At 44.9% G+C, this 27,715-nt stretch overlaps 1 protein-coding gene across 1 annotated transcript; it reads right to left on the reverse strand.

Annotated features, from left to right (window-relative positions):
• Positions 1-1,994: 1,994 nt before the first annotated feature.
• On the reverse strand, positions 1,995-27,539 carry ptch2 (patched 2; the record flags this gene model as incomplete). Its single annotated transcript, XM_083890002.1, has 23 exons — positions 1,995-2,029; positions 2,164-2,713; positions 2,816-3,221; positions 5,779-5,921; positions 6,418-6,555; positions 7,890-8,170; positions 8,254-8,434; positions 8,572-8,714; positions 9,264-9,785; positions 9,878-10,259; positions 11,164-11,289; positions 11,385-11,477; positions 11,608-11,763; positions 11,850-11,981; positions 12,952-13,099; positions 13,983-14,104; positions 14,241-14,327; positions 14,438-14,546; positions 17,019-17,110; positions 17,203-17,272; positions 17,363-17,552; positions 25,947-26,139; positions 27,393-27,539. 23 exons carry the CDS (start codon positions 27,537-27,539, stop codon positions 1,995-1,997), a joined length of 4,446 nt encoding a protein of 1,481 aa, XP_083746128.1.
• Positions 27,540-27,715: the final 176 nt, after the last annotated feature.

The raw sequence follows: 27,715 nt of genomic DNA on the forward strand, positions 1-27,715 counted from the left end.
CAATTTATTTTGTTAGTTAAATTTCTATAGCAGGTGAGGGAACATAACGGTCACACAAGTTTTTTTTTTTCTTGAGCATAGATTTTCAGAAGTCACAGTGTTTTAGACGTGGACAAGAACATCAAACAACGACAATGAAGAAGGAAGAGCCGAGAGGAAACACGTTTCAAAAAAAGGTGTAACAGTGACACATTCCTTCACACCTTCTCCTTCATGGTCCTCCAACCCTTTCCCCACCCTTTTTTTTTCCATGAAGAAAAAGAAATGGCCTCTGCTCTAAAGTGTTTTCAACCCCCTCCCTCCCTCCCATCGTCTCCCCCCAACCAAAAAAATTCAAACAAAACAAAAACAAACTCGGCAACAAATAGATATATTTATATATAATATATATTTACTCTTTAAAAATATAACTTCAGTCTAAATACTAACATCTGTACAAACTACAAAAATAAAATTTTAATATAAATAATTTATATGGCATGACATTAACATTTCTTTTAAATCAACTACAAACTAATGCAGGACCCCCCCCCCCCCCCAACTCCTCACCACTGTCTGATGGAACTGTAAATGGTGCTTTGTCCAATTATTCACAACTGCACAGTAGCTGCTTCACTCTTCTCTCGCTTCCATATTCACAAAAAAAACAAAAGCTGCCACTTTAAAAAAAAAAAAAAGATTGGCAAAGTTTTTCCCTGCAATTTAACCTGGCAGTGATGAGACCAATACTGAACGACGACAGAAACTTAAATTAAAGATGATTGTAAAATAATGTGGCATATATGAGGTTTGTAATGACAAAAAAAAAAAAAAAAGAGCGAGGCATCAGAACGTGAGTTGGAGCAGGCCAAAGCATTGGAATTAACTGGTTTACATGACGCGACGAAATCACGCGACCCCCAAAGCACCCGGTGAAAAGAGAAAGCAGAAAACAATAATTAAATAAAAATCACTCCCTTTGCATTGAACTTTAGAATTCCCTTTCAACCCCTCTCACGAAGGTGAACCTCAAACACTGTAGAAGCTTATGAAAAACTGCAAGAGGAAAATAAATCTTATCACAGCTCCTTCAAGTAGTTCAACAACTGCAGAAAACACTAAGGCAAAGACTCAACTACGACTATGACGTATGAATTGCACGTGATTGCGTGTGATCATGTTCAAAGTATCGTCAAAGGATGGACAGATGAGGTGACAGACGTCAGTCTACTGCTGCCACATAATACTAAGATGTGAATGCTGTGGTGAAGGCACAATGGTCATCAGCTGTGCAATTCTCTATGCCTACAAATAAGAGTGTGTCAGATGCGGAATATCTCATTTTATATCACTCGGTGTGAGGGTCTAAGGACAGTGAGAGTACAGACTGTAAAGCCCTTTGAGGCAAACTGTGTTTGTGATGTTGGGCTCTATAAATAAAAGTGACTTGACTTGGCAATAGTGTGTTCAAAGTAACTACGTATTCTGACTTAAGCAAGAGGGAGGAGAAGGGGGTACTGCATTTTAAGGCAAAAATCACTTTTTTTGAAGTGTAGCAGCAAAAAAAACCCACCAACAAACAAAACAAATAGAAATAAAACACTGACCATGTGTTCAATAACCTAATATCTTATTAACATCTCACTTTCTGTTGATACTTTTTACATATAGCACATACCGTATTCTATACACTATAGAAGGGGGAAATCAACTGCCCCACAAAGAAAAATATTTTTTTACATCTGATGTTTTACACAAGAGTATATCCAAGTTATACAGTACTCTTTTAAATAGCTTCCCTCTTTTCTTTTCTTTTTTTTAGTAATAAAATATATACTCAGATTTATATAATTCTCAAAACAAGTCCATATTTTTTCTTCTTAACGTGTCCTTGAAATAAAATCCTCTCCATTTTGTGTGAATGTCTATGTACAGACGAGAGTTCAAGACAAGATGCGGGAGTCAAGGTGTTCAGGGAAGCAGCCAGAGGTTCGAAGACATAAGTGTGAGAGAGTCTAGCAGTCTTTGGCGACCTGGATCCTCAACCCATCTGCAGCAGAAACAAAGACATGAGAGAAATGAGTTAGACATTGCTCACACGTTAAAGCTCTCATTGACAAAAACACCAATTTCTTAACATTCTTTCTTAAAATCAGAATAATCAGACTCGACTGGCTCACTCACCTTGTGTCTTGCTGACCTGATGCTGTGTCTGGCACTGCGTTTCTTCCAAGTCCTGGATCTCTATAGAGTCCCTCTTACATGAAGAAAAGTTTGTTTTGTCACCACGAGTCCTCTTAGCAGCCTCAAAACAGTCCGACTCGCTGTCAGTGTCAAAACCTTCATGCATGTAGCCTTGGAATGCCGACCCCGGCAAGTTCGGATGCACGGCCACTGTCACAGAGGCAGTGGCTGTCACCATGGTAACAGGGCCGCCAGTTGCAACTTGTGTAGAGGTGCTATTGTTATAGCTTGGCCCTTTAGTCCTGTTTGGCTGAGGCCCTCTGCCATTCTGGAGCCTGGGGCCACTTTGACAAGTCCTCCCAGGGAAGTGAGCTTTGTCACTGGATAAATGTTGTCTCTGGAGGTCCTGCTGATGCTGCTCCTTCTTGTTTCCATCCCAACATGTAACCTGGGAGCTGAGAGGTGACTGTGCATTGTACGAAGATTCGTTTAACGGTCCTATCCTGCTGCCGCTTGTGCCTGTTGCGTTTTCTTTGAACGGCTTCACCACCTGCAACAAACAACATTTGTCACAATTAACATTGGAGAAAAACACATGAATAGTGAAGATCACTTCATCATACTGTCTTTTCTGTGTGGTCATGAGGCATACCGTGAGCTTGGGGAAGCTGGGGTTCTTGCTGGCTTCCAGCAGTATGTGAGACGTAGCAGGTGGAACACTGGCGTGAGACGCGATGTACGCGCTGCGGTCGCAGTATTTATAATCCTCATCCCCGATTCCTGACGTGGTGGTCATCTCAGAGTAATACTCGGAGTCTGATGACTCAGAAAATGCTTGTTGGCGGGATGACCGTGGGTTGTGGTGGCCCGTGTAGTACCCGTGGTGAGTCATTGGTGGGGGAAGTGGGGGCTCAGGGGAAGGTGTTGGCAGACGGCTGGCATTGTCGACTGGAGTGACTTCAGCTGGAGGCCCCGTCATGGAGAGGAGGACTGGCAGGAGAACTAAGCCGTTCAGCATCCCCAACACAGTCAGGATGACCAACACAGCAAAGAAATACCTGAAGGAAAGAGACATGAACGGCGTCAGTTTGAACCTAAATTACAGTATATGAGTGAACACAACTTTCTTATTAGTTACAAGTCAAGTTTGGGTAATAACTCTCCTTTTCTAACCTATGCAAGGCAAACAAGCACCTGTGTGCAGATGCCTATAGTGACACGGATCCACAAGATCTTGATTTAATGTTTTCAGGGGGAAAATTCTGAGGATTTCATTGATAATTATATAATCATTTTGACAAATGAGAGGGGGAAACCACGTCTTGTGCTGCACATAGATGCCTAAATTTGCCAAATCTGATTCCCTGCCCAATCGAACTACAACATGCTTTGATGCCTCCGCTGCTGCGGCTGTTACATGACATTCTCTCACTTCATTCACTCATACTGTATGCATATATGTGCGTCTTTTTTCTTTCTTCTTTTGTGTGTGTGTGCGTGCATCTCAGCAGCGCTCTGAGGAGGCCAGGGGTGGAGGCAGGCCACAAGAAAGAGCTTCCCAAGAAAATTAGAGAGGAGTCCACTTAAAGACTAACAGAAAGCAGAAAAAAAGAGAGAGAGAGACACTGTGATGCAAACCACCAGCCAGACTTAAAGAGGTAAAAGGAAAAGGGAGGAAAAAACGTGATTGATGGAATGAAGACGACGATGATAACTGCAGAGTGTCCTGGAAACATGCTTCTTTCTCCCTTAAATAAACTACTAGTACAGTTTTACTACTACTTCACTTGACAAAGGACACTCTCTCTCTCTCTGACGTCCATTTCACCCACTGTCTTTTCTCTCCTCCGATAAGAATAATAACACACCACACACGCTCACTCAGTTTTTCAGACGAAACACTTGAGGGAGACATTTTTAAATATTGTGTCGTCTGCTCAAGCCGTGACTGCCTCCAAACCACAACCAGATATTGAACTGGCGCACTTCATCATATCAAAGCTCAGTCACACGAAATTACAAACAGGGTCGTCTTTCGAGGACTCATTTTTAGTTCTTTAAGTGGTAAAAAATAAAAAAATTAAATAAAAATAAAAATAAGTAAAGCGAGAGAGAGAGAGTGAGACTTTGGTGGGACCTCCAACAGCGTCTCACTGTTAGGAATTCTGTTGTTTATATAAACAGTAATCTTTTCCATTCGTTGTCAGGGCATTGGGAGTCATGTGTGTACGTATGTGTGTGTGTGAGAAAGAGAGTGTTTACATGCCTGCACATATGTGCATTTTTCCGTGTGTGTGAATACTTGCTATGTAAGTGTGTGTGTGAGAGAGCGGGGGCTCCGAGCAGAGCTGAATTAGACTTGCTGTTTATTCAGTGCATTACAAGGCCAGGAGATGTTTACAATGGTATATTTATGCTGCTCCCCAGCTAGTCAGCTCTGGCTTGCCCCATTCACCCGACCACAGCGACAGCTACGGCTAAACAAGACCTCCAACAGAGATACCAGACCCCCTTTCTCTCACCCCCATCAGCGGAAAATGACCTCTGTCACAACCATGGAAGGAAAGAAGAAAACAACTTTCTGAAAATGCCATCCCACAATCGCAATCCAGCTTCCTCTTAGTTTTCTCTGTACTCTACATAATTACGCCTTTTTTATTTCTCCTTCCCAATGTGGAGGACCCATCTAATCACCCACCAGGACCTCATATCCTTGCATGGAAGCCACCCTCAGAGTACATTTCCTCCTCTCTCTCTCTGCTTCTCCCTGTGTTTCTGCAGAAAACTGTGCTTTTTATGTCATGGAGGCCTGTTGCAGTCTGTGAGCTCAAGGTTGTGGTTTCGGTTTTAGGCCGAGACCACATTCGGCTGAAAAACATTGAGCTATTTGCCTTTTTTTTCCACTCTGACCATGAAACAGCGCTAGAAAACACACGCACAAACATGGGTATGGTGTCTGTTGGTGGGCTTCACACCAATTGACTGGCTGACCAGTTCAAATTTAGCTCAACTTTTTATTGCAGCACCTAACACGGCCGGAGGGAATGCCACACGGATGACAGGAATTTTTACTGATTCCCTTGTGTGTGTTTGTGTCTGCATGAAAGAATCAGTGAGAATGAGTGTGAGAGAGAGAGGGATAGAAAGAGAGAGAGACACCACCCAGTGGGCAGCAGAGCACTTCCATGTTTACGAGCAGCTGCTACACACCCTTGATGTTTTCCCCATTTGTTGTGCTCTGAGGCTGAAAAGATGGATGTGTTTGTGTGTGTGTGTGTGTGTGTGTGGGGGGGGGGGGGTGCCCCGAGTGACAGAACCAGGTGCATGTTTGTCACTAAATGTGTGTGAAAATGGGGTATTACATTTCCACCTGCATGCACCCATGAACCCCCGCTGGTCTTCCTCTTGTCTTTGAGTGAGGCTATAGACAACTGGCTCCATGCACACAAACACACACACACACATACCAGAGTCATAACACCAAAACACGGCTTATTAACGTAACATCTGGAGGATTCAGACACCAGCAGAACTTGTCAGATCCATATATACAGAGCTACACACACACACACGCACACACACAAAGATGTACATACACACAGCATCGCATCTCACCTCATGATGAAGTCAAACTCCGATCCCGCCAGCATGAGGACACCAAGCAGTGTGGAGATCCCTCCATCAACCACCGGGGCAAACATGTGCTCCAGAGCCACTGCCGAGCGCTTGTTCCTGTTGCCAATTGCTGTCAGGAAGCCCTATAGCAAAGAGGGAGGTGGAGGGGGGGAGAGAGAAATGAGTTGGAAATCTTGCCGATCACACAAAAGTTGTGCTTGCGGCGAAAGCTTGGCATGCTTCAGAATTCCTGCCTTTGGTTTTGTTGGGGATCGCTATGTTGCACTACAAGACTAAACTGTGCTCAAGAGCTGCCAGCATCAACCAGGAAGCCAAACGTTTCCTAGTAAATCTTTGATCACACTTATTTTACCTTAATCACTTTCCATTTCAGAAAGGAACCCACAGAAGTCTTTACTTTGCACTGTTACACGACTTTGTACAGGGAAATTACATGCAATCAATAATTGCAACATATTATTCGAGGTTAAATGTAATTATTCTCTGGCATTTGCCAATCAGTGCATTTGTAATTCGTATACGGTTTGTGTACAGTAAATACTTCAAACTACTGGTTTGAAATAATAGGTTATTTTAATTGTAGGTGCTCTGTCACTCCATGAGAGTGTGCTGACTCACCAGTGCAACGTGAACAGTGAACTCCACTCCGATGCCCACAGAGGCAATGAGGATGACCACAGGGATGGCACTCAGCTTGATGCCAATCAGACCCATGATGCCAAACAACTCCACCGTCATCATGGCCAAAATAAACACCTGGAAAGAGGAGATGGAATCAGTGTCAGTACATGAGAAATGGCAGGCAAATAAAAGCATGAATTGACTATGGTCCTTCAGTGACTGAGCACTTTTTCCACACAATCCTTCACTGTGTATAACAACCGCATGGCAACAACCCACCAATCCTTACATTGTGGTTGAAATAATTAAAAATGCCTGTCACTGCTATCATGCCAAATGTATGCCCATCAGTCTCTTTGAAGAGAAAGAAAAAAAAAAGCCCAGCTCTTTTTTACAAGAATTCTTATTTTACTGTTTCCGACATCAGAGTGTTTCACTTTCCTAATGTCTGAATAGTAAATGAGTGGTGCTACAGCAAAACCACAGTACAAACGGCAACAACAGATCTTAGAAAACAAGGAGGAGAAAACAGTTCCCGGCCAAATGGGGCTTTTGATCCAGGCGGGAGCTATGAGCCGGGGCATGGTTAAATTGGAAATGATAAAAGCCGTTTTACTGCTCGACCACATACGGGCCTGGGTGAAACCTTCACTGGCAGGCCGATGCTTGGAAACCATGCTCGCCTGTAGCTGTGCCTCACTCTGTGTCTCGAGAAGAATGGGGTGTGTTGCTGTCTCTATCAGAGCTGCTGAGGATTGCTACTTAAATTTAACACATTCCAACTGAAACTGGCACTGTTGTTGTGCTACACTTCAGCCCCCCCACTGGTCAGCGATGTGTGGATCTGTGCGAGTCTGGGGGGCCCTGAAGGACCACCGGTGCCACCAGCTTGTATGTGAAATGCTTTACAAACACCGCGCACGCACACACACAAAAATCTCTTTCTCTACTATCTCTCCCTCTTCCCGAATTTCTCTGTGTGTGTGTCTCTTTCTCTCTCTCTCAATCACACACACGCACGCACACACGCACACATCACTGATGGATGGGTTTAGCAGGCCAAGGTCGCAACTGGGCAGATCTGTCCTGTCCCCAAGTCTCTCCCTCTCCCTCTGACAAAAGCTGAGGGAGTTGGAACTAGAGGCTTCAGCAGGGCAAAGCCTTTCTCGCTCCTTTGCATTTCCTTTTTCTAAGGCTGGCCCAGTCTCCATTAGAATGACAAAGGTCCCCATGTGTGTGTGTGAGTGTGTGTACGCAGTAGCCCTCCACAGAGAAAAAGGGGCCCCCTAGACAGTGTTATTGAGCTGAGCTGAAAAGGGTGAGAAGAAAGTGAGAGGAAGAGGAGCGGGAGAAAGCGGGTAATGATGTTGTTGAGGTAAGATGAGAAGGAAAAGGTGAGACAGAAACGGGCAAAAAGATGAGGAGGAGGAGGATGACATGATGAAGAGTTTTGGAGGAATCGGACTTACAATGATGCCAGCAGTCCACGGGTTGAGCAGGAGAATTGCACAGACCAAGAAGGTGCAGGCCAGAACCACACTGATGGCCAGCAGGAACCAATGTCTGAGGCCGATGTACTGCTCCCAGAACAAGAAGGGATATCCATTAGGGTAGTTGAACACATCCTTGCGGCCAAACTCGTCACAGATGGCTCTCACGCTCTCAATAGCCTCAACAAAGTCACTGGCCTGCCGGAGGCCATTCAGGTAGAAAGGAAACTGGGCAAACTCTAGAGGTTCTGCAGCTGGGACTGTAAGTGAGAACAAGATTTGATTACGATCATATTATATTTGACTTTCAGGGGTATCCACATGTGTGAGACAGAAGACTTACTGCGCAGATTCTCTCCTGTTGTGTCGTACTTGTCGTGAATCCACTCTCTGGGATGGGGGTAGAAGTTGGCCTGGGAGGCAGCGTAGCCCAGAGGGTCATTGCTGACCCACACTGTCAGGTAAATGTAAAACACCTCCGGAGCGATCAGACCCTCGGAATCTACCAGCCGGCGAGACACCAGCTAGAGAAAAGAAATTAATGGTAAAAACACTGCTACTTATGTGGCTGCCTCAGCAAAGCCACACACCATGTTCTGGAAAGGACATGTGGATTCTGTTCTGAAGATAATCTTTTTTTCTTTAAAGCTCTTGGACATACCTGGCTGTAGTTAAAAGGCTCTTTCTTGGAGCCAGTCTGGATGAGGAGCTTGTACGCCAGAGCTCCGTCCTCTGTGCCATTACGATAGCTGTCAGCTGTAATCCTGCCTGCCTGCCAGTCAGCATCAAAAGCAGCCTGAAGACCTGCGTGTGAGGTAAAACGCAGACTGAAAATAAAACTCTATTATGGTGTCAGTTATAAATATTATGATTTCTATTATCATAAAATTATGTGTGTGGCAATGTGTTAAGTGGTTTTGACAATATGACATATCACATTTCTTTTTCCGTCTCTCTCTCTTTTTTTGCTCATCTGGCTCTGATCAACCTGTTAGCTATTACTTCCTCCTGAGTGGGTCTCTGACAGGTCTGTGCCTGAGGACACACACACACACACACACACACACACACACACACACACACACACACACACACACACACGTAAAGATAACCTATAACCCCAACCTGTCTACTGCACCACCCCTAAGCCCAGGTGTGTGGGGGTAAACAGCCTGACTGAACTCTGAACTTTCACTAAACCTTTACGCATTCTCACCACTGCACACACACACATTCACTCCTGTGTTTGGTAAAAAGTACACCTGGGAAAAACCTCCACCAGATTGTGATATCACTATCAAAACACCTCAGGGAACAGAGTTATTAAAAATGACTCATTAAAAAACAACATACCTCTGAGCCAGTCATAGAAGTAGTGCAGCCACATGCGGGGCAGTTTGTTGTCACCATCTCTGACCACGTATTTCACAGAGTTGAAAGCGTTGTGCAGCTGAATCAGCAGCCTCTGTGACCGAGCATAGTCAAATCCGTCCTTGGTGACCAGGTACATGTTGTAAAAGGAGAAATATTTAAACTGCGCCTCGATGAAATCATACTCCTTGGTGTCGCGTGGCACAATGTCAGTCAGGTAGAGGCCGTCGTGCACCATGGTCGTTCCATACAGGCTGAGGCCCAGGAGGCCCAGAAAGAGGACCACCACTGCTGCTTTGCTTTTTGGCTTGAGGAGCAGAGGGGCATATTTGTCTCTGGCAAAACTGGACAGATTCCAGTGCAGGAAAGGGAGTGGGACACACTCTTTTCCCGATTTGGAGTCCTCCACCTGGGCGAGAAGGTCCCGTGTGGAGCTGGAGGTAGGGGTAAAGAGCTGGGAACCGTAGGGGTCAGGCACTGATGTGGTGGGGGAAGGTGTGGCAGCTAGAAGAAGATAATACAAGCACCAAATTAGTCTTCTAGTAGATTTTGATAGAATGTGGCTCAAAAATAGAAACTTGATTTATTTAATTTACCTTGAGCTTGGGAAGTTGGGCAGATGATGATGGAAGGTGGGCTGGTGGAGATCTGTGAGGTAGGCGGTAGAATCGTCACTATATGCTGCCCTGCTGCATCGCACTGAGTGAACGCCTGCACCGTGGTGGTGATTTGGGTGCTGGTGGTGATTGTGGATCCCGCAGCGTACTGGTGCGTCGTCGCTGTCGTCGGCGAGTGCTGCTGCTCTCCGGCGTCCGACAGTTCGTGCGGCGAGAGGTGGATGACGCGGTCAGAGCAGGGGCTGTACAAGCAGCAGAGGACGTCTAAGCGCTTGTCCTCGCGTCGGTGGAGGTCCAGACTGAGGATGGCGGGGAAGATGAGCAGCACCATGGCGAAGTTAAACACAACCACAATGGCCGCCTAGGGATAGGAATACAGAGAGAAAAACAACGTGAGAAGAGACAGAGAGACAGCATGTGAAATTACAGACACCCTGCCATAACTGAGGAGAGTCAGGGCTGCTTCTGCTTTTTTTTTTAGTCTCTTAGACCACAGCTCAGAAAGTAAAGGAAAGCCATACTCTAAATCACCAGCCAGGAATACTGAGCAAGCCAGGAGGGGGGAGAGAGGGTGAAAAGGAGAGGGAGAGGGAAAAGAAAGAGAGAATGCCATAAAGAAGGAACTAGTAGAGAGAATGAGAGAAAGAAAAGAGGGGGGTGGGGGTGTATATGTGTTACGAGTTTGAGCATAACCATCGTCCTTCACCAACACCACCTCCACGTTCACTCCAGCCCCCGAAGCTGACATTCTAACTGGATGTGGTTTCCAGTGTGTACATCTATGTGTGCATATTTGTGTGTGTGCTTGTGTGTTTCAGACCACCCACAGTCAGTAACAGATCAGAGCAAACCGCCTTGAAGGAGCCAGTGATATACTGATCTAGTCCTCCCTCTCTCCCTCCTTCTCCTTCTTGTTCTCTCTCTCTCATTCTGTCTGTTCATCACCTGTCTTTGCTCTGATTATTCTACATATTGCACACATGGACACACAAACAAACATATATACAAATATATATATATATTGTATACAAATACAATTATGCACATATACAGACACATGCAGAAACACGCACACACACACACAAAAAGTTGGCCCTGTAGGTGAAAAGGCAATAAAACAGGGAACAAAGGCTTTTGTTGCTCTGTATAAACGTCACCGCTCTTAAGTTATCTCTTTCATTTTCAAAGGAGCCTCGGGCCTCTCGGTGAGTGACTGTGTACGTGTGTTTATGTCTGCGCACATACGTGTGAGGGTGTGTGTTTACCTGCAAAGAGAAAGCTCGCAGGGCCGGGATGGGTACGAGAGCAGCCATGCAGAACGCAATCATGTTGTTGATGGAAGTCAGAGCCACACTGGTGCCGGTGCGACGCAAACAGTCTCCCGTCCGATCCTTTAAAGCAAACACAGGCACAAATCAGGACATGAGAGGAGAGGAGTGAAGAGGCGAGGAGAGGAGAAGATAGAGAGAAAAGCTTTCAAAGGTACCTTGAATGGGATGCTACTTCCAGCTTCTGTGAAGGAGTGAGCCAACAAAAACATGTCATCCACACCAATCCCTAGAGCGAGGAAGGGAAGCACCTAAGAGGGGAAACACACGAGTGCATAACAAAAGGTGAGGATTGACATTTGAAGTGTGAGGCATCAAAACCTGGCAAAGCAAAAATGCTCTTTAATAACATGATTTCTGAAGTTTCCTTTGTTGTCGTACCTGTGTGGTGGCAGCGTTGAAGGAGAGGCCGAGCAGGGAGCAGAGGCCCAGTCCTGCAGCCACTGACAGGGCCACTAACAGCACCCCAGCCAGGCCCACGGCCCCCTGGGACTTAGCACAGTCCCACCTGAGCATGGTCACACATGCATAGGCGAGCTAGAATGAAGACGTTGACATTCATTATTAAGTCATTTCACAATAAAAGCTTTATGAATCTGACTTAAACGGGTTAATATGCTCACCATGAGCAGGTAGCCTCCAGCCACCCTGAGGACGCTGACATCAGAGAAGGATTTCATGATGTCATTGAGGGTGGTTGTGGAGAAAGCATGGATGGATTGGCTGGAGTTAGTTGGAATACTTAGATGTACCACCTGGGAATAAGAATGATTTGAATGTTAAATGTTAAGTCATTAGTTTCCAGCACTTTATCTTCACCAAATACCCATTCTTCATCATGCTAACTTTAAAATGTATAATTTGACTGTTAAAAATAGATGCTATACTATACTGACAGATAACTATACACAATATTCTTAGGGGTGAATGATTTGAGTAAAACAGAAAAGAAACGCCTGTGTGAAAGTGAGTATGAATGTGTAAGTGTGCTTTTCATGTGCTACCATTTGTGCGTGTGCGTGACAACTGAGGAGTAATGAGCACAGATGCCAGAGGTTGTAAGGTCAAAGGTGGAAGGGATGGGATAGCATGGCTCGGCAGGCCACGGTCTCCACTCGGTGCCACGGATGGACCTTAGTCCTCCAGAGCAATTTGCCTGTTAGCATTTCATCACCGTTCGCTATCGGTAATAGATCTGCTGTTGTTCTTTAATACGTCAGGAAGAGGCATGGTGTTTATGTTTTTGGTTTGTTTCCCCTTCTTCCGTTCCACGTCCCTCAGTGACTTACCTCCCACCCTCCTTACTACCCTCACTGTGGTGGGTGTCAGCTATCACAGCAACAGCTTGTTCCTATAACTAGGGCTCTGACAGAGAGAGATGATTGACCTACCGCACACACACACACACACACACACTCGCACATGCACACATACCTACTGCCCTCCTGTGATTCACTTTACAAGGGAACTGAAGACTGATGGAATTCAGACACTGCAGAATTAGTCCAGTGTTGTGTGTGTGTGTGTGTGTGTGTGTGTGTGTGTGTGTGTGTGTGTGTGTGTGTGTGTGTGTGTGTGTACCAAAGCAAAACAAGCCTGCATAGGGACAAGGAAATGCCTCATTTTTCTTATTCTCTCTCCGTTTCCTCACACTAGTCACATAAAGAATTCCGGTTCCACTATAAAAAGCTTTCCTTTGAATGTAAAAATTGTAGAAATTCACACCTCCACAAACTTCCTCTGCCAAGATTCCAGGATAGCGGTGGCCTTTTCTTCATTCCAGTTGATGTCGTGGATCTCATAGTCGTCTTTAAAGTGCTCATACAGCTGCTTTGGACTCATCAACAGGAACATGGTTTGGAGAGCCTCCGCACTACAAAGTACACAAATGCAAGCTTAGGACACATCAGAGAAAAAGCAACTGCAGCATCCGTCACAAGTAGCAAAAAAACATCCCGTTTGATGGTATAAATGCTTGTGGTATCTAAGCCTCTTTCTCAATGGAGAACTCCCCCTCAGTGAAGAGTTAAAAGCAGGTGTCATTTCTTTCACGTATTCGTCTGCCTGCTTGTCTGCAACGTAAACAGCCAAAAGCAGGTGTTATCTAGACTGTCTGTCAACTGATCTCCAGACTGTGATCCCAGATGTCCTCAGGTTGTCTTGGCACGGCCACAGCAAGCAGCAGCGTTTGCTCCAAATATGAAAGAAACGATCATAAATCACATCCAAGAATAAATGTGTTTCTTGCAGATGTGACTGGAATCCTTTTTCAGTCTCCCTGGGGCCTGTGTGGGTCATGATGTGGGCTCTGATCCAATACTGCCACTCCATTTGCACTGGCCATAAAATTATATCCAGTTGAAGTCTACAGAGAATGTCTTATTAAGGGATTACTGCTTAGGCCTAAGCAAAATGTAAATGTAAGTTTTATTTTCTATTTCTTCTTCCTTGGTCACTTACACAACAAGTATGGGGGTTTAATGTGTCTGTCAATCATCTTTAATTGGCCTATCCTGGACCAGGGTCATGCAGGAAACTGATCCCTCTCAGTACAAGGCATTCCTAGCATGTGTCTGTTGGGTTATAGGAGGTTACTCAGATTCCACGGTCAAAGCAGCTCACATGCTGATGGGTGGACTGGCTGCCCGCTCACATGGTTGTGATCATAAACCCCCGTATTGTTACATTTTCCAAAAAAAGACAGGAGCAAATGTATAACATATAACATATCCTGACACTGCAGGCTCTATACACACCTCAGCAGAGTATCCTGGCTGTTTTTGACCAGCCCACCAAGGATCAGCTCCTCCTGCCAGTGCATAAACTTCCGGCTGAAACCATGACAACCACCCTGGAGATGCCTGGCAATGTCAGGACTCTGAATGGTAGGAGGGTCAGAACACACAGAGAGAAAAACACCAAAAAAAATATGATTAGTGTTTCTGTTTCTCAGCATCCTTGTGTGAGGATTGTGTAAATTACGACTGACATTGCATTGTCTTGTGGGAGCTTACCTCTTCTTCGTCTTTGTTGGGTGCACTAAGAGGGCAGTCGGGATCTGAGGGGTCGAGACAGGACCTGTTCATGTAGGCATGGCCCACCTACCGAGTTAAGAACAGGATATAAGTCTTGTGGAAAAAAGGGAGTTCATGTACTGTAGACAAGTAAACAGTAAGCAAGCAAGTTGTCATTTTATATTTCAGTGATGTACCTGGGCTTTGTCCAACATCTCCTTAAATCCTTCCAGGGAAGTGAACTGACTCAGTTCCTCCATCAGCTTCACTGGATCTAAATTCATCCACTGGATGTCTGGCATCCCCCTGTTGAGCAAAGACACATTTAGGACTGAAAATCCACTGAAGAATCTTTAAAAGAGGTTTCACCACGTGTAGCCTGTGCGGCTAAATGGCTTTGTGTTTCTGCCGATGTTAAATCTGCATAGGAAGACGTTCAGTTGGGTTTATGTTTTGGTACCTCGTTGTGCCGCGCCGCACAAGAGGCTATAGCTGCAGATACAGGATAAAATAGCGTTTATTATCCTGTTTCACGCTGCCACAATGCACAGGGAAAAGGCAGTGTGGCTGCCTGCTCACTTCCATTCCTCAGTGTCCTGCACCGAGTCATAACAATTACCTCTGCCTCGCAAACATCTTGATAAGGAGGGAGGGAAGGGCAAAGGCTGAGTGGCTGGAGGAGAGGAAGAGAAAATAGGTGAGGGAGGAGACACAGGAAGGAAGAAGTTGAACACCATTTTTGGTGATATTCACTGGCAAAGGAGCTGTTTCTGAGCCAAACCTGTGCTGTCTGGGATACACTTATCATGTACGGTGTTTAAAATGAATCAGGCAGACAACTCAAGCTGCATTTTAATGTCCATAAGACATGCTTCAGGTACAACCCTTTCAATTTGGCAGGCTATTTAAGCTCTCTCTGTCCTGCTTGTCAGTGCTGTTGCTGCCCTGTGCTGGTGTTGTTGCTGGTTTAAGACGTTTGTTCATTAGTCCTCGGTGTGTCATATATGTGGGGAGTGATTAAGTTGGAGCCTGGATACCAAACTTTTGGTACATTTGGATTTGAAGCTAGCTAGTTATTGTAAATTTGTGAATTTGGGCATAGCCATTCGAGGCAGGTCTTCCATGGACATTTTGACACTGTGCTGCACCTTAGCAGGTTGTGTTGAACAGTAGGGGCAGTATTCAAGTCTGTAATTTAGCATCAGTTTCATGATATAGGGAGAAACTGTTTCTCAGTCTCTTCTTCTCTACTGATTCTCTGATCAGTGTTTGGATGGCTCAGCTCATGTGAGAACATTTTTGCAGTGATGAAAGTAAGAAAGGACAGAGACAAGGGAAATAAAAGAATCTCAACAGATCTCAGATTTGGGCTCAGTCTCCATCCATCGGTGCTTTCCCTTTCCCACATACCAGGGTCCCCTTTTGCTGCTGCTTGCAAAGACACACTCCTTTATCAGCAAGTCTTTGCTTGAGTGAACCAGGCCTAGGCCCTTTTGTTTCTTCATAGATTGCTGCTCTTTGTTCTCCCAAATTCTCACTCTTCCTCATTCTCTTTCCCAATCTGCCCAACTCCCTCTTTCCCTTTTCTCTCTCTCCCCATCGCACTCTTAAAAAAAAAAAAAAAAAAAAAAAATTAAGGATTTAAAACTGGAGCTGAAGTGAATCCGAAGACACTTATCTCGGTGACCACAATTTCCCCTCAGCTCCGTGTGAAAAACAAGTAAAAAACAAAAAAATAACAGCAGATGTCGGGCACTTTGTATAATTTACAGGAATACTTGGAGAACATGTGAATCATCAAAGGAACGCTTCTCTCGCTCTGTCGCTGTGCGTCCACAAAAGCCAACTGGGAGATGCAAAGAATGGGAAACTTGTTTGTTTCTGAACTTGCTGGCTTGTCATGCAACATACTGCTGTCAGCTCAAGACAGAAATATAAACAAATAATCTGTTTGCAAAGGAACATCTGCTATGATCTAAACTATCTTTTATAAACCAAGGACTCGATTGAAATATCACTGTATCAAGACGAAGAAGGGGGAAAAAAACTCTTTCAGTGACTCAATTTCTCAGGAGCACTTTGTAACCAAAAAAAAGGGAGAAGGGAAAAAAAAAAACACAATCCACAAATGCCCAAATACGCCCAGTCTCCACTGTTAACTGTCTTGTAGCCTCTCTCCGTCTTTCTCGGGGGACTTGAGACTTGAATGCTGCCCATTTTATTTGTTGGACAACTTGGGAGCTGGGAGCCCAGGGCATTACCATGAGAATGCTGAGTGTTAGCCATGAGCTGACAAAGCCGGTCCCCCTCCCTCCTTTGGGGCCCCTGCACTGATGGACACTCACTCGTAAACTGAAAGAATGCTTACCATTGTCTGACCCAAAGGCCTCCCCTGCTTCCACCACCACCACCACCACTGCCACCGCCTCTCCACCCTCTGTTCTATCAACCCACCATCCAGTTGCTGCTGCAGTCATCTCCTCTCTCTCCATCCCTCTCTCTCTCTCTCCCTCACTTTCTCTCTTTGAATTTCACAGTCAGGACACCCCTCCCCAGTAGCCTCTCTGGGCCTTAAAAGAACTCTATTACTGACCGCTGCTGTCAGTCACAACACCCACTGACACACTACGAAAAGCCCAACTGTATGTCTCCATCGAGCATGTGCTAAAAGTTATGGACTCGTCCAACACCTCGACACTGCAACGCAAGTCAGTTGGAAGCAATGACAGAAAACGGGGCCGGGACGTTCTATGAAATGTTTAATATGCAAAGACTTACGGTAAGTAGGCGGAGCCTCCCTGTAGTTTGGCCCCTTCCCAAAAACAGTCCAGTGGCGTTATTATCATACAGGGAAATAGTTTGTCAATCATCTGAAATCAGGAAACAAAAATTATTATAAGCACTAGCAAATGTGTGAAAAAATAGATTTCAATTTATGAGTAAAAAAGATCTGTCAACTTACCCTTTCAATCATGACATTTTCTATAATAGGAACTCCTGATTTGTAGCATATTTTATTAAGATCCCATGATCTATAAAAAAGAAAATACACATTTTTATTTACATCTTTTACTAATGATACAAGACTGACTCACATAGCATAACTGAACACAACCACTTACTTTCCAAACAGCGACACATGAACCTTGCTGGCAGAGAGGGCAGCTTCCATGTGGACCAGCAAAGCCTCCTGGGTAAGAATATTGGTGCCCTCTTCTTTGGGCGTCTGGATGAGCATCTGTGAGGTAAATACCGACTCCTCTCCCTGCTTCTCCCTGGTGTAGCGAAGCTCCGTCGTTACCCGACTGCCAGCTGAGAAAACAAAAACATGGAAAACTGAATTGACACAAAGCTCACAGACGGACGGACAGACAGATATATTTTTACTGCACATAAACACACACTGGGATCATGCGACCAAGTGTCTTGCCTGCGTACTCGACATATGCACACAGTTACACAAGAACACACATACTGTATATATCGACCAACGCCCTTGGCCCTTACCAGTGTTGGTTTTGAAGGCACTTCACACAAGCCAGCATCTGGCCAAGAGAAATGAGTAATACAGCTTCTCATTGGCTCATTCTGTAAACCAGATGTTGCCCTGCTCGGAAAACTAGTCTACGACTGATGCCCCAAAAACCTCCTCTACTGTTCTGCCCAGGGAAGTGGATATGGACAAAGACATGAAGGAAAAAGTGCATTTCACAACTCTTGTCCACCTTAGCAGAGACAAGGTGTGACTGGTGATACATTTAAAATACATCTGAATGAAATATGAATGTCAGAATGGGGTGATGCTGAATGGGAGAGAGGGATAGAAAAGGGATGACATAAACAGAGAGAGGGAGCTACATATATTGTGCTGCGCTGTAGACTCCAGCTCCCTAATTACAGAAGGTTGCCCTGAAAAGAGTTTGCCAGCCGGGGGATCTGTGCCTGTGCCAAGTGGACATGAAACATGCCGCGCTGGATCACAGAGGGCCCGTCTGCCCCTCTTGCTGTCCCACTACATGACAAACCCAGAGAGAAAGAGAGCGAGAGAGAGGAAAGGAGGGGTTAGGGATGGAAACAAGGGGCTACCTACTTCTTAATTGCAACTCTCGTCACTCTTTTACTTACTTGCTCAAACCTGGCTTCACCGCTTTTAGCATCTATTTCTCCATACCTTTTATTACAGCCTATAGCTCCTTCCTCTCTCTTTCTCTCCATTCGTCTCTCTCTTTCTCTCCCTCTTTCTGTCATGCTCTCTGCACCTCCCCCAGCCTGGAACAGGCTCTTATAATTGATGGGGAGAGAAGAAAAAACAAACTATTCAGCCTACGCCATGAAAGTGTGAGATCAGGTTAGAACTCTGGGCCTTGGAGATACACTCCAATATTCCTCGGCTTTGCTTTCAAGGCTTTAATTACCGATGCACGAGCTCGGGAATATTAAGTCACCTTGTTTATTTGTAGTCGTTGGCCTCTATTTTGTTTGAAGTGTCTGGCTCTGTGTATCCCAAAAGAAAATACCTCAACATTAGACATTTTTGGAGGGGTGTTATTTGGCACATCTGGACTAAAACTTTGAAGTCCATGAGTATTTATAAAGTGTTTATTTCGAGGGAGCCACAATACAAAGATGTACACAAAGTCATTTCCTTTAGACTTTGCACTCTTGTAAATTAAATTAACATTTTTCATAAATAAAGGGCTGATTATTTGAGTTTGACTTTTCCTAATGTACAAAGTGATGAGGCCTCATGGGAGAACAACCATTACACATTTGGTTCCCTGTGACTTCACAGTTCCCTTGCCAAACAGTTTCTAATCAAAAAAGGCTACTACAAAATGGTACTCTTTCCGTTTGTGGACCTCATTGACATCTGTTAAACCTTTTTTGACATTTTGTATGTTAACCTCTGCAGCGTGGGGTTTTGATCCCAACAGGAACTGGGTGGCTCGGAGAGACTCTGGCTCTGTAATTACAGGCCTCCTGAAGTAAATTATAGCTATTTGTGTCTCGTTCCTCCCATCTGGACCACCCAGGCAGCCAGTCCTCTCTCTTCTCTCCCTCTTTCTCGCCTTCTCTTCTCAACCCCCAGTCCGGCCCCAACCACCCAACTTTGAGCGTCGCAACCACTCTGATCATTTAAGCTCGACACTCGCTCCACTTACACTCAGGGTTCGTCTCTTATCAAATTTTCTTCCTATTTCCTAGTTTTGCTTCTCCTTTTCCTCCTCCTTTCTGCTTTTCAACGTCTTTCTCTTTGTCACTCCGTTTCAATCCCCCCTACCCTCTGCCTGGGCTCCACACAGCCTTAAAGAGACAGTTCCCGGAAATTTTCCCACCCTGGGAAAAAGAGCGCCTTTGAGTGTGGGGCTTTAACACTTCAGCGGCTGGTAATTTTATTACATGAGCAATTTTCAAACACAAAATATTAATCCGTGTCTGGCAGTGGCATCAAGAATGGAAAAAATAAATGATCACAACTGCCTAAATCATAGCTACAGTCCTTTCACTGGATGTTTTTGTGAGACTAAATCACCGTCTTACAGTTTTTTTTTTTTTGCAAACAACTTGATCGCAACATATGAATTCATTTACTCGCTCCACCACTAAAAGCACTTTCACAACAGTTACGACGTTGGGAAAGTGAAAAGCAAGCAAAAAATGTCATAACAAGCCCTAACATGGTCTCATGGCTGTGGGTGTACAAATATAAAATCTTTGTGTGTGTGTGCATGTGCACTAGTGTGCGTGTACTGGTGCCTAACACTGGGCCCTGTCTCCATCAACCTCAGTCATTTCCTCCCCACCTGACCCATTTTATACACAAACATTGAACACCCAGAATTCCCCAACTCTCTGAAATATGTGCGGCTTCTCACATCTGGCTTCTCGGATGAAGCCAATGCCACGTTCTATTCTATTCTATTCCACTCTATTCTATATATGTGGCTTACAGGCCTAGTCCCATTTCCAGGCCAGACCAAGGTCAGACCAAGCCACCGTCAAAGTTCAGTGTGGTAGATTAGCTGGATTAGGGGGCCTCTGAAAGGCCCCACGCTGTTCTGGAGGAAGTCCCAAGAAGAAGGCTATAAGTGACATGTATGCTGCTACCTGCTACATAGTACACTGGAAATGACCTGCTTATGGTTCGCACAGCCTGATATCCTGTTAATATTAGCAATGTAGCTGCTATCTTCATCAAATGCACTGTGTGTAAGAAATGCACTAGATTTTAGTCATAAAATGACTAAGATGTCATCAGAGATGTAGGAAACATCATTTCCATTTTCTCCCCAGAGAAATTCCAAGAAAACCTCTTGCTCCCTTTGTCACATGCAGACCCACCAGAAGCAGGACCATGCCCCAGTTTGGGTCCTCGGTCCGCCGGCCCTGCCCCGTGGCATTCCCCTCGCCAGGGCACCCCCAGCAGATGGTCTGCTCTGCCATACAAACCTCCATTACAGCAGCTACAGACTGAATGCACACTCTTGTCATTCAACTCTTCAATTTCTTTCAGATGTTTCCCAACAAACAGAAGAACGAAATAAAGAGGGAAGGTTTTCTTCTTCTTCTTCTTCCCCCCCCCCCCCCCCCCCCCCACACACACAACAAAAGCAAATGGAGCAAATGTTTCTCAGCCTGTAAAACAATGCCAGTGTTGGCTGTGGGAGTGTGAGGCTGGGGGCACGAAAGAGAAGCTGGCGCTTTGCTGTCCTACCTATAGAAATACAATGTTTGTGTTTGAGAAAACTAAAATGAACGTATTGAAATGAAGCAGTTACAAGGTGAATGATAATAATTACAAGAAAACGGCAACCACCCTGAGATCACTCCTTAAAAACTGTATCAAAAAAGGGAAAACAACATGAAAAATCAGTCTCACTTACATTCTATTCAGATGTGCCAGTGGTGTTAGCCACCACACATAAATTTACACCAGGGTTGGCATTTAGGCACTTCTATTTCCATATGTATAGGCTTGCCTCTGCTAATTATGCTAATCATGGGCAGTGTTAGCCACTGTGAAAAATAGTCACATTAGACACTCCACTGACTGCTAATACTGCTTAATGTGTGGTTGAAACATACATTCATCCCAGCCTGAAAGGCAAAATTTTTCCACATTGCTGGTCTCATTCAGACAAGAAATGAATTTATTGAGCCCCAAGAACAATTTCTTTTTTCCCCTCCCAAGTACCAAGAAAATGTCCAGTTTCTCTCCATCTCCCTCTCCCTTTACTTTTTTTTAAAAATACACTTTCATGGTGTGAAGACAGAAGCTAATGGTGCAAACCCTAAGGTGACTGGTGTTGCTTTATTTCAACGTGCACCAAAGACAAAGGTTGCTCCTCAGCGTCGAGAGAAAGGGTGCCACACTATATTGATTGAGTTTTCATTATCCTGCTTTCGGCTACACTGCAGCCTTTCAGGATATTGCATTCAGTTTTGAAAAGAGTGTGACAGGTCCTTTGGCACCAAAACAACTGTATATGTTCCCACTGTAAACATGGCATATGATGAACACTTTTGTTTTGCAACAGTTAAATTGAAATACAGTGAGTGAACAGTGTGTGTGTATCCTGTATCTTGGAAGCAAAAGCCATGTGTCTGTCATATGCGCATGTATCTATAACTGCTCAATGTGTGTTTATTTGTTGAGGGGTGGTCTGACCGTTGAAGTGTGTGTGTGTGTGTGTGGGGGGGGGGGGATGCTGAGAAAAGAGATGGAATGAGGGAGACTTGGATTGAAGGATGGAGGTGGAAGGGGTGAAATAAACATTTAGAAGTGACCCAGGTTGACTCTGGTCTTGTTTGTTCTCTCTACCAGTGAGGTCCTGGGCCCTGAGCGCTGGGAGTTTATTTATCTAGCTGGGGCACCACCGTGCACTATTCACCTTCAATAATGCCTCATAGAGCTCCCTTTCTGTGTCTGAACTGGGGGTGCTGTGTGCGCTCCGATGAATTATAGCATTTACCTGCTGTGCCGCTCTGAGGGTTGTTTAGAGAAACTGCTCCAAACATCAAAATGCCCACGTGTGCATTCTCTCATTCGCGAAAAACGCAAAGGTTTGGTGCTTTTCTCTCATCGTGCAGATGCATTCGGTGTCTTTCAATGTCTCTGTTTCTTATTCAAAGCTTACGAGGAATAACTTTGCGCCATTCACAGTAGTTGGACTGTGGAGGTGTGGATCATAACGCACCTCTTTCCTATCCTCTTTATCGGACATGTGCTACACAGACTATCTGAACAGGACCCGATCTTACTGCGCTCATATTTGAACAGCTTGAGTCTGTGTACATGTCTGTCACGCTTCACCCAAACTCTGGTAAGAAGGATGAGTTTAGTTAATGAAAAAGTAAACACCACCACTCTTACATGGAGGCCATTTCTTTCCCCTCTTTCTCAAACAAACTTTTCAAGTTGGCCTTTGTGTGGGGAAAATACTGGCCAGAGGACGTCTTAGCTTTTAATATCCTTTTTAAAACAATCAATGCAATAACAACAGTCTCGTTGCTCTTTCGTGAAACTACACACAGCCGTATGGGCCTGCACGGTGGAAAGAATGATATGCACACGGGACAGTCTCACATTTAAGGTTTCACATTTGTTTGGGTGAGAAAAGCAAAAACGCAAGCAAAAACAAAAAGTGTCAGGTAACCATAAACCCCCGATAAATGCCTCCTCTCATCCTCATCTCCTTCCTGCACTTCTTTTTACAACCTCTCTCCTTTCTGGACAAAACAGACAGTGTCACACCATTCTCAAAGGTGGGCAGGATAAACAAAGCATTAACGCCGTACAAGACACAATAAATGTTTACAGTGTCCAAACAACGTTTGTCTTGAGTGTAAGGAAAGTTAAGAATTGAAAAAAACGTTTTCAACAATTTGAAAACAAAACTCATGTGAGTAATTGAGGGTATTTCAATGGGCGATATCTGTCTCAGATTCTCAGTGACGGAGGAGTAAGCCATAAAATGTTCCTTAATCCCCCTGACAGACTAAACACCCTGATACTGTGGCTTTTAGCGTCACCTACACAGGTGTGAGGACTGAAGGCATGATTAACCCTTTTACTTTTCCGTTCCTTTGAAATACTCGAGAAAGAAAAAAATCTTTGGGGCAAGCAAAGAAGTGGAAAAGGAAGTAAAAAAAAAAACAACAAATGCAGATATGCGTTTAATTAAAAGTAACTCTCGCTCACATTGCCTCCCATTCTCTGTAGACACACATAGACAGCACTGCTGTGCTCTGCTTCACAGTGTTTTGGTCCAGTAGGAGGGAGGAAGCAATTAAAACAGCCCTGGTGGCCTGACTTCACAGGGCAGGCAGACAGACAGGTAGACATATAAACACACACACACACACACACAAAGCAAGGCAGACACACAGGCACGCAGTCAGGAAATTCAGGTGGTCGGACATACGGCCAGGAAAGCTGAACACACCAAAGGTGGCAAAGATGACAAGTGCATGTGTTGGTGTGAGTTCTGTGGGGGGCGGCCGAAATGTATGAATATATAATAGGAAGCATATGCCCCTAACACATTCTCACACACACACACACACACACACACAGACACACACACACACACACACACACACACACACACACACACACACACACACACACACACACACACACACACACACACACACACACACACACACACACACACACACACACACACACACAAACACACGCAGAGACGCACAGCTTTCACCATGCTGCTGACAGAGTGTTAACACATAAGGTGTCAATTCACAGCTAGTTTATCATGGGGGAAATTGGGATACAAGTGGAAAAGGCTACAAGAAACTGTTTATGTTATGTCATTGCATTTGTTTTAGGGGTCGTATACGTGTAGGAAAACGATCCAGTCAAAACTCGTTTACTATAAATCTCCTAATCTGAATTCTGCTGTCTTAATAGAGACCATATCATTCCTCACTCTTGTGTTCTGGCTTATGTGCAAAGGTGCGTGTGTGTGTGTGAGCGAGAGAACTAACCTCTCCTTGTTACTGAACCACTTTACTCTCCATTGAGGCCCTAGCAGCTTTGTCAATGGGCTATTGGTGGAAACAAGGCAGGCAGAAACTTTAGAAACATAGCCACGGCCTCTTAAAGGGACAGCGATCCCTTTTCAGCCCCCCTCGGTTCAACCTCGCTCAATCCCACAGCAAAACAACTGGCACACAAACATCTAAACATCTCCTTTAAGGGACGACTGCGCCAATTAGCTCAAGAGGTAATCCCGAAACCTTTACACTTACCAGAATGTAACCAAACAAAAAGAAGAAGAAGAAGTGGAAATGTAAACACTCGATCCTTGAGGGAGATTCCCAATCTTCCTTCAACCCTCAGTTTAATAAAGTTTAATGACAACATTCATTTGAGTTTGTTGCTTTTCTATCCCCACCCCCTCCCCGCCACTGGAACTTTTTAAAGTCCTGTGCAATTATAATTACGGCCTCCACACACACACACACACACGCAGCAAACAGCAACGTGTGACTTCTCCAACACCTCCACGTAGCTCCTGTGGAGCCACATGTGCTCTGTCCTGCAGTGACATGGTGGGCTTACAAACCCTATAGAGTCTGTTTATATTCACCAACTGCTGTGGTGCTTTTAGAGCGTGCAAAACAGGTGGGTAAACTTTCAGCTGCATTCACTTATATTTTTTCTTCTTGTGAGGACGAGGAGGAGGAGGAAGAGGAAGGAGGGAGGGGGTTTAGGGAGGTGGTGCCTGCTTGCTTGCCTGCCTGTTTGCCTCTTGTTGAATGGAATCCAAGAATAGTTAGGGACCACACAGGGAGCTGAGAGGGGGGAGGGGTCAGAACCCTCAAAGATGGCTAACCATTCACACAGTCCATCTGCTGCGGGGATCAGCCCCAGCACTGAAAGCCTGGGGGTTTAAAAGGAATTTGGCCAGTGTGAAAAACCAAATAAAGCTGCTTCTGCTCCTGAAAACGCACAGATAACCTAAACCTTAAAAAATGTGCCGCGAGAAAACGTCAACTCAGAGAGTCACAAACACTCACAGTCTTCTTCGTAAAGAAAACACGAGACATTTTGTGTGAGTGTCTGTTTGACACAGGAATGCAGCCGTGTCAGAGATGTGTTTGGGTTTCTGGGGGAGAACTGTGACTTATTCAGAAATGGACAGACATGAGTAAACAATGACCAGCTTCAAGGACACACACATAGCGATCCTTTTGTGAACTAATACATCAACTGCTTCTGTGTGCGTGTGTGTGTTACGATTGTTTCTACAAAGCAATATAAATCTGTTTTCTGTTAGGGATCTGTGTTTTTTTTATTTATTAAGGAGTTGTGATGGTGTGAGAAATACAATGTTTAAAAAAATCACCTCACATCAGCCTCGACCTTGTAAGTAAAGATCCATGTAGGCGACTGGACTTGCTGAGGTTCTCGACCTTGTTGCTGCTCCAGTGACAGACGGTCACTGACATGACACTAACATTACCACCCTGCCTTTTCTATATTGTCATTCAAACTATGTGTTTGAAAGTCAGTCAATCCAACTATGAGCCAAAACCCTCAACGCAGACACTGTCCCCATAATAAGACACGGACACACAACACACAGCACATGCAATGCATTTGCGTCGCTGCGTCACACAAACATCCTCCCAGACGCAGCACATATGCGGTAAAAATGTGAAAGATCTCTGAAAACTCACCTTCCACCCATAGCTTTTCGATGTCCGTTTCGATGGCTGCGACCCGGAGTCCCACAGACAGAGCCCCAAATACTAAGAGTCCAATAAAGAGGACCTTCCCACAGTGTCTCTGGATGTGGCAGCCCAGTGTGAACAGGAGGGCCTGGAACCTTGCCCGGATCCACAGAGGAGCTTTCTGACCTACTGCCTTACCCTGGATGTTGAGGGAAGAATAGGGTGATACAATTAGATTATTATTATTATTATGTTACCTCATATAAATAACATAACACTTCACACTTTCATCTCAAACATTGTCTCTGCAGTGGACAGATTGTGGACAACATCGAAAGCACGGTGACAGCCTTCTGTAGTGAAACATTTCAGGTGCTGACTAACCACAGATTTTAGTAGTATTTATCAAATCTGCCAAACAAGTTCCTCTTGGCATCAGTCGAGAGGAAATTGACAAAAACGTACAAAAACCATGTTGGATAGAAGACTTAATGTCACTATTTGTCAAATAAATCATGTAAAATGTGTCACTACATATTAAATACATTAAAACAATCTAATATTTAGTGATCTTATTTTAATCTGCACTGACTTTATAGGCTGTTAAAATGTAAGGCCTTGTCCATTATGAACTAGCCCATATAAGCAGTTTTAGTTGACAACTTTTTCCCTTGTAATATTCTACATTTGCACATGTTAAATATCTGTTTTCAAACTCTCTCCCCGTGCCTGTGCTGCAAGTGTCACTGCTGCAGAAGGCACTGCACTGGTGTGTTGTGCTTTCTCTCAGCAGAGCTGAAACACGTCCAAGCATCCGGGCGGTCCAAAGATGCTTTGTCAGATCAAACTCAATCAGTGAATTCCTTTACAGGACCCACCACATTTCCAAACAGACCCCGGGCCAGTGCGCACGGCTCTCCGCTGGCTGCACAGAGCCAAAAAAAAAACACGCACAAACACCGCAGAGAGGGACACGGGAACAAACCAAGCTCTCCCAGTCACCATAAACAGTTTGATTGATTAAAATGATCAATTAAAGAGCAGCAGTGTTAACGTGCTGACGAGTTTCCAGACAGAATGTCATTAAAGATCAGATCTTTATCGGATAAGGTTTTGTCCTGGTGGACATGGTTTTATGTAGCCTTTGGACTTTTCTTGTTCAAATATGAACAGCTCAGACTCATCTAAACTCTGTCCTCTCCCTGTGGGACCCGTACTGGTCCCCGGACTCCAGCCTTGGGAGCTGCTGCTTTCAGCCCGATCTGCTTTTCCACATGCGCCCTCAACTCTCAGCGATGATAATGGCAAAATCAGAAGCCGCGTCTGGAGATGTTTCATTCACATTTCCCGACTGAATGGACGCTGCCTCCCTCCACACTGAGCCCCCCCCCCCCACTCCCCCGATAGATAGATACACAGACGAAAACGATGTTATTGAACTCATATCATCACCTTTGAGATCTGTTTAAGTGCGAAAGCAGCGTGGCAGTAGCTGGGTCTGCGGAGGAGGTCTGGGTGCGCAGGCGGCTGAGAGCGCGTATAACTCGGGGGTAAATCTCCAAAGACGCCGGCCCCCGGGACCCCGTGATCCGAGGCCATAGTCCAGAGAGGGTGAGCGCGGCGCAAAAGAGCGAAGCGAAAAAGAATCGGTGCGAGTTCAGTAAAAGCGACAGTAATAATCCAACATAGAAGATGAGCGCATCCAGCACCGCCGGCGACAAGTCTGCAGGAGAAGGGTTTCTAGTCTTCCCTGGAGCCAAACAAGTCTCGAAACT

The sequence above is a fragment of the Microchirus variegatus genome, assembly GCF_963457635.1.
Source record: "Microchirus variegatus genome assembly, chromosome: 5".
Taxonomy (NCBI): Eukaryota; Metazoa; Chordata; class Actinopteri; order Pleuronectiformes; family Soleidae; genus Microchirus; species Microchirus variegatus.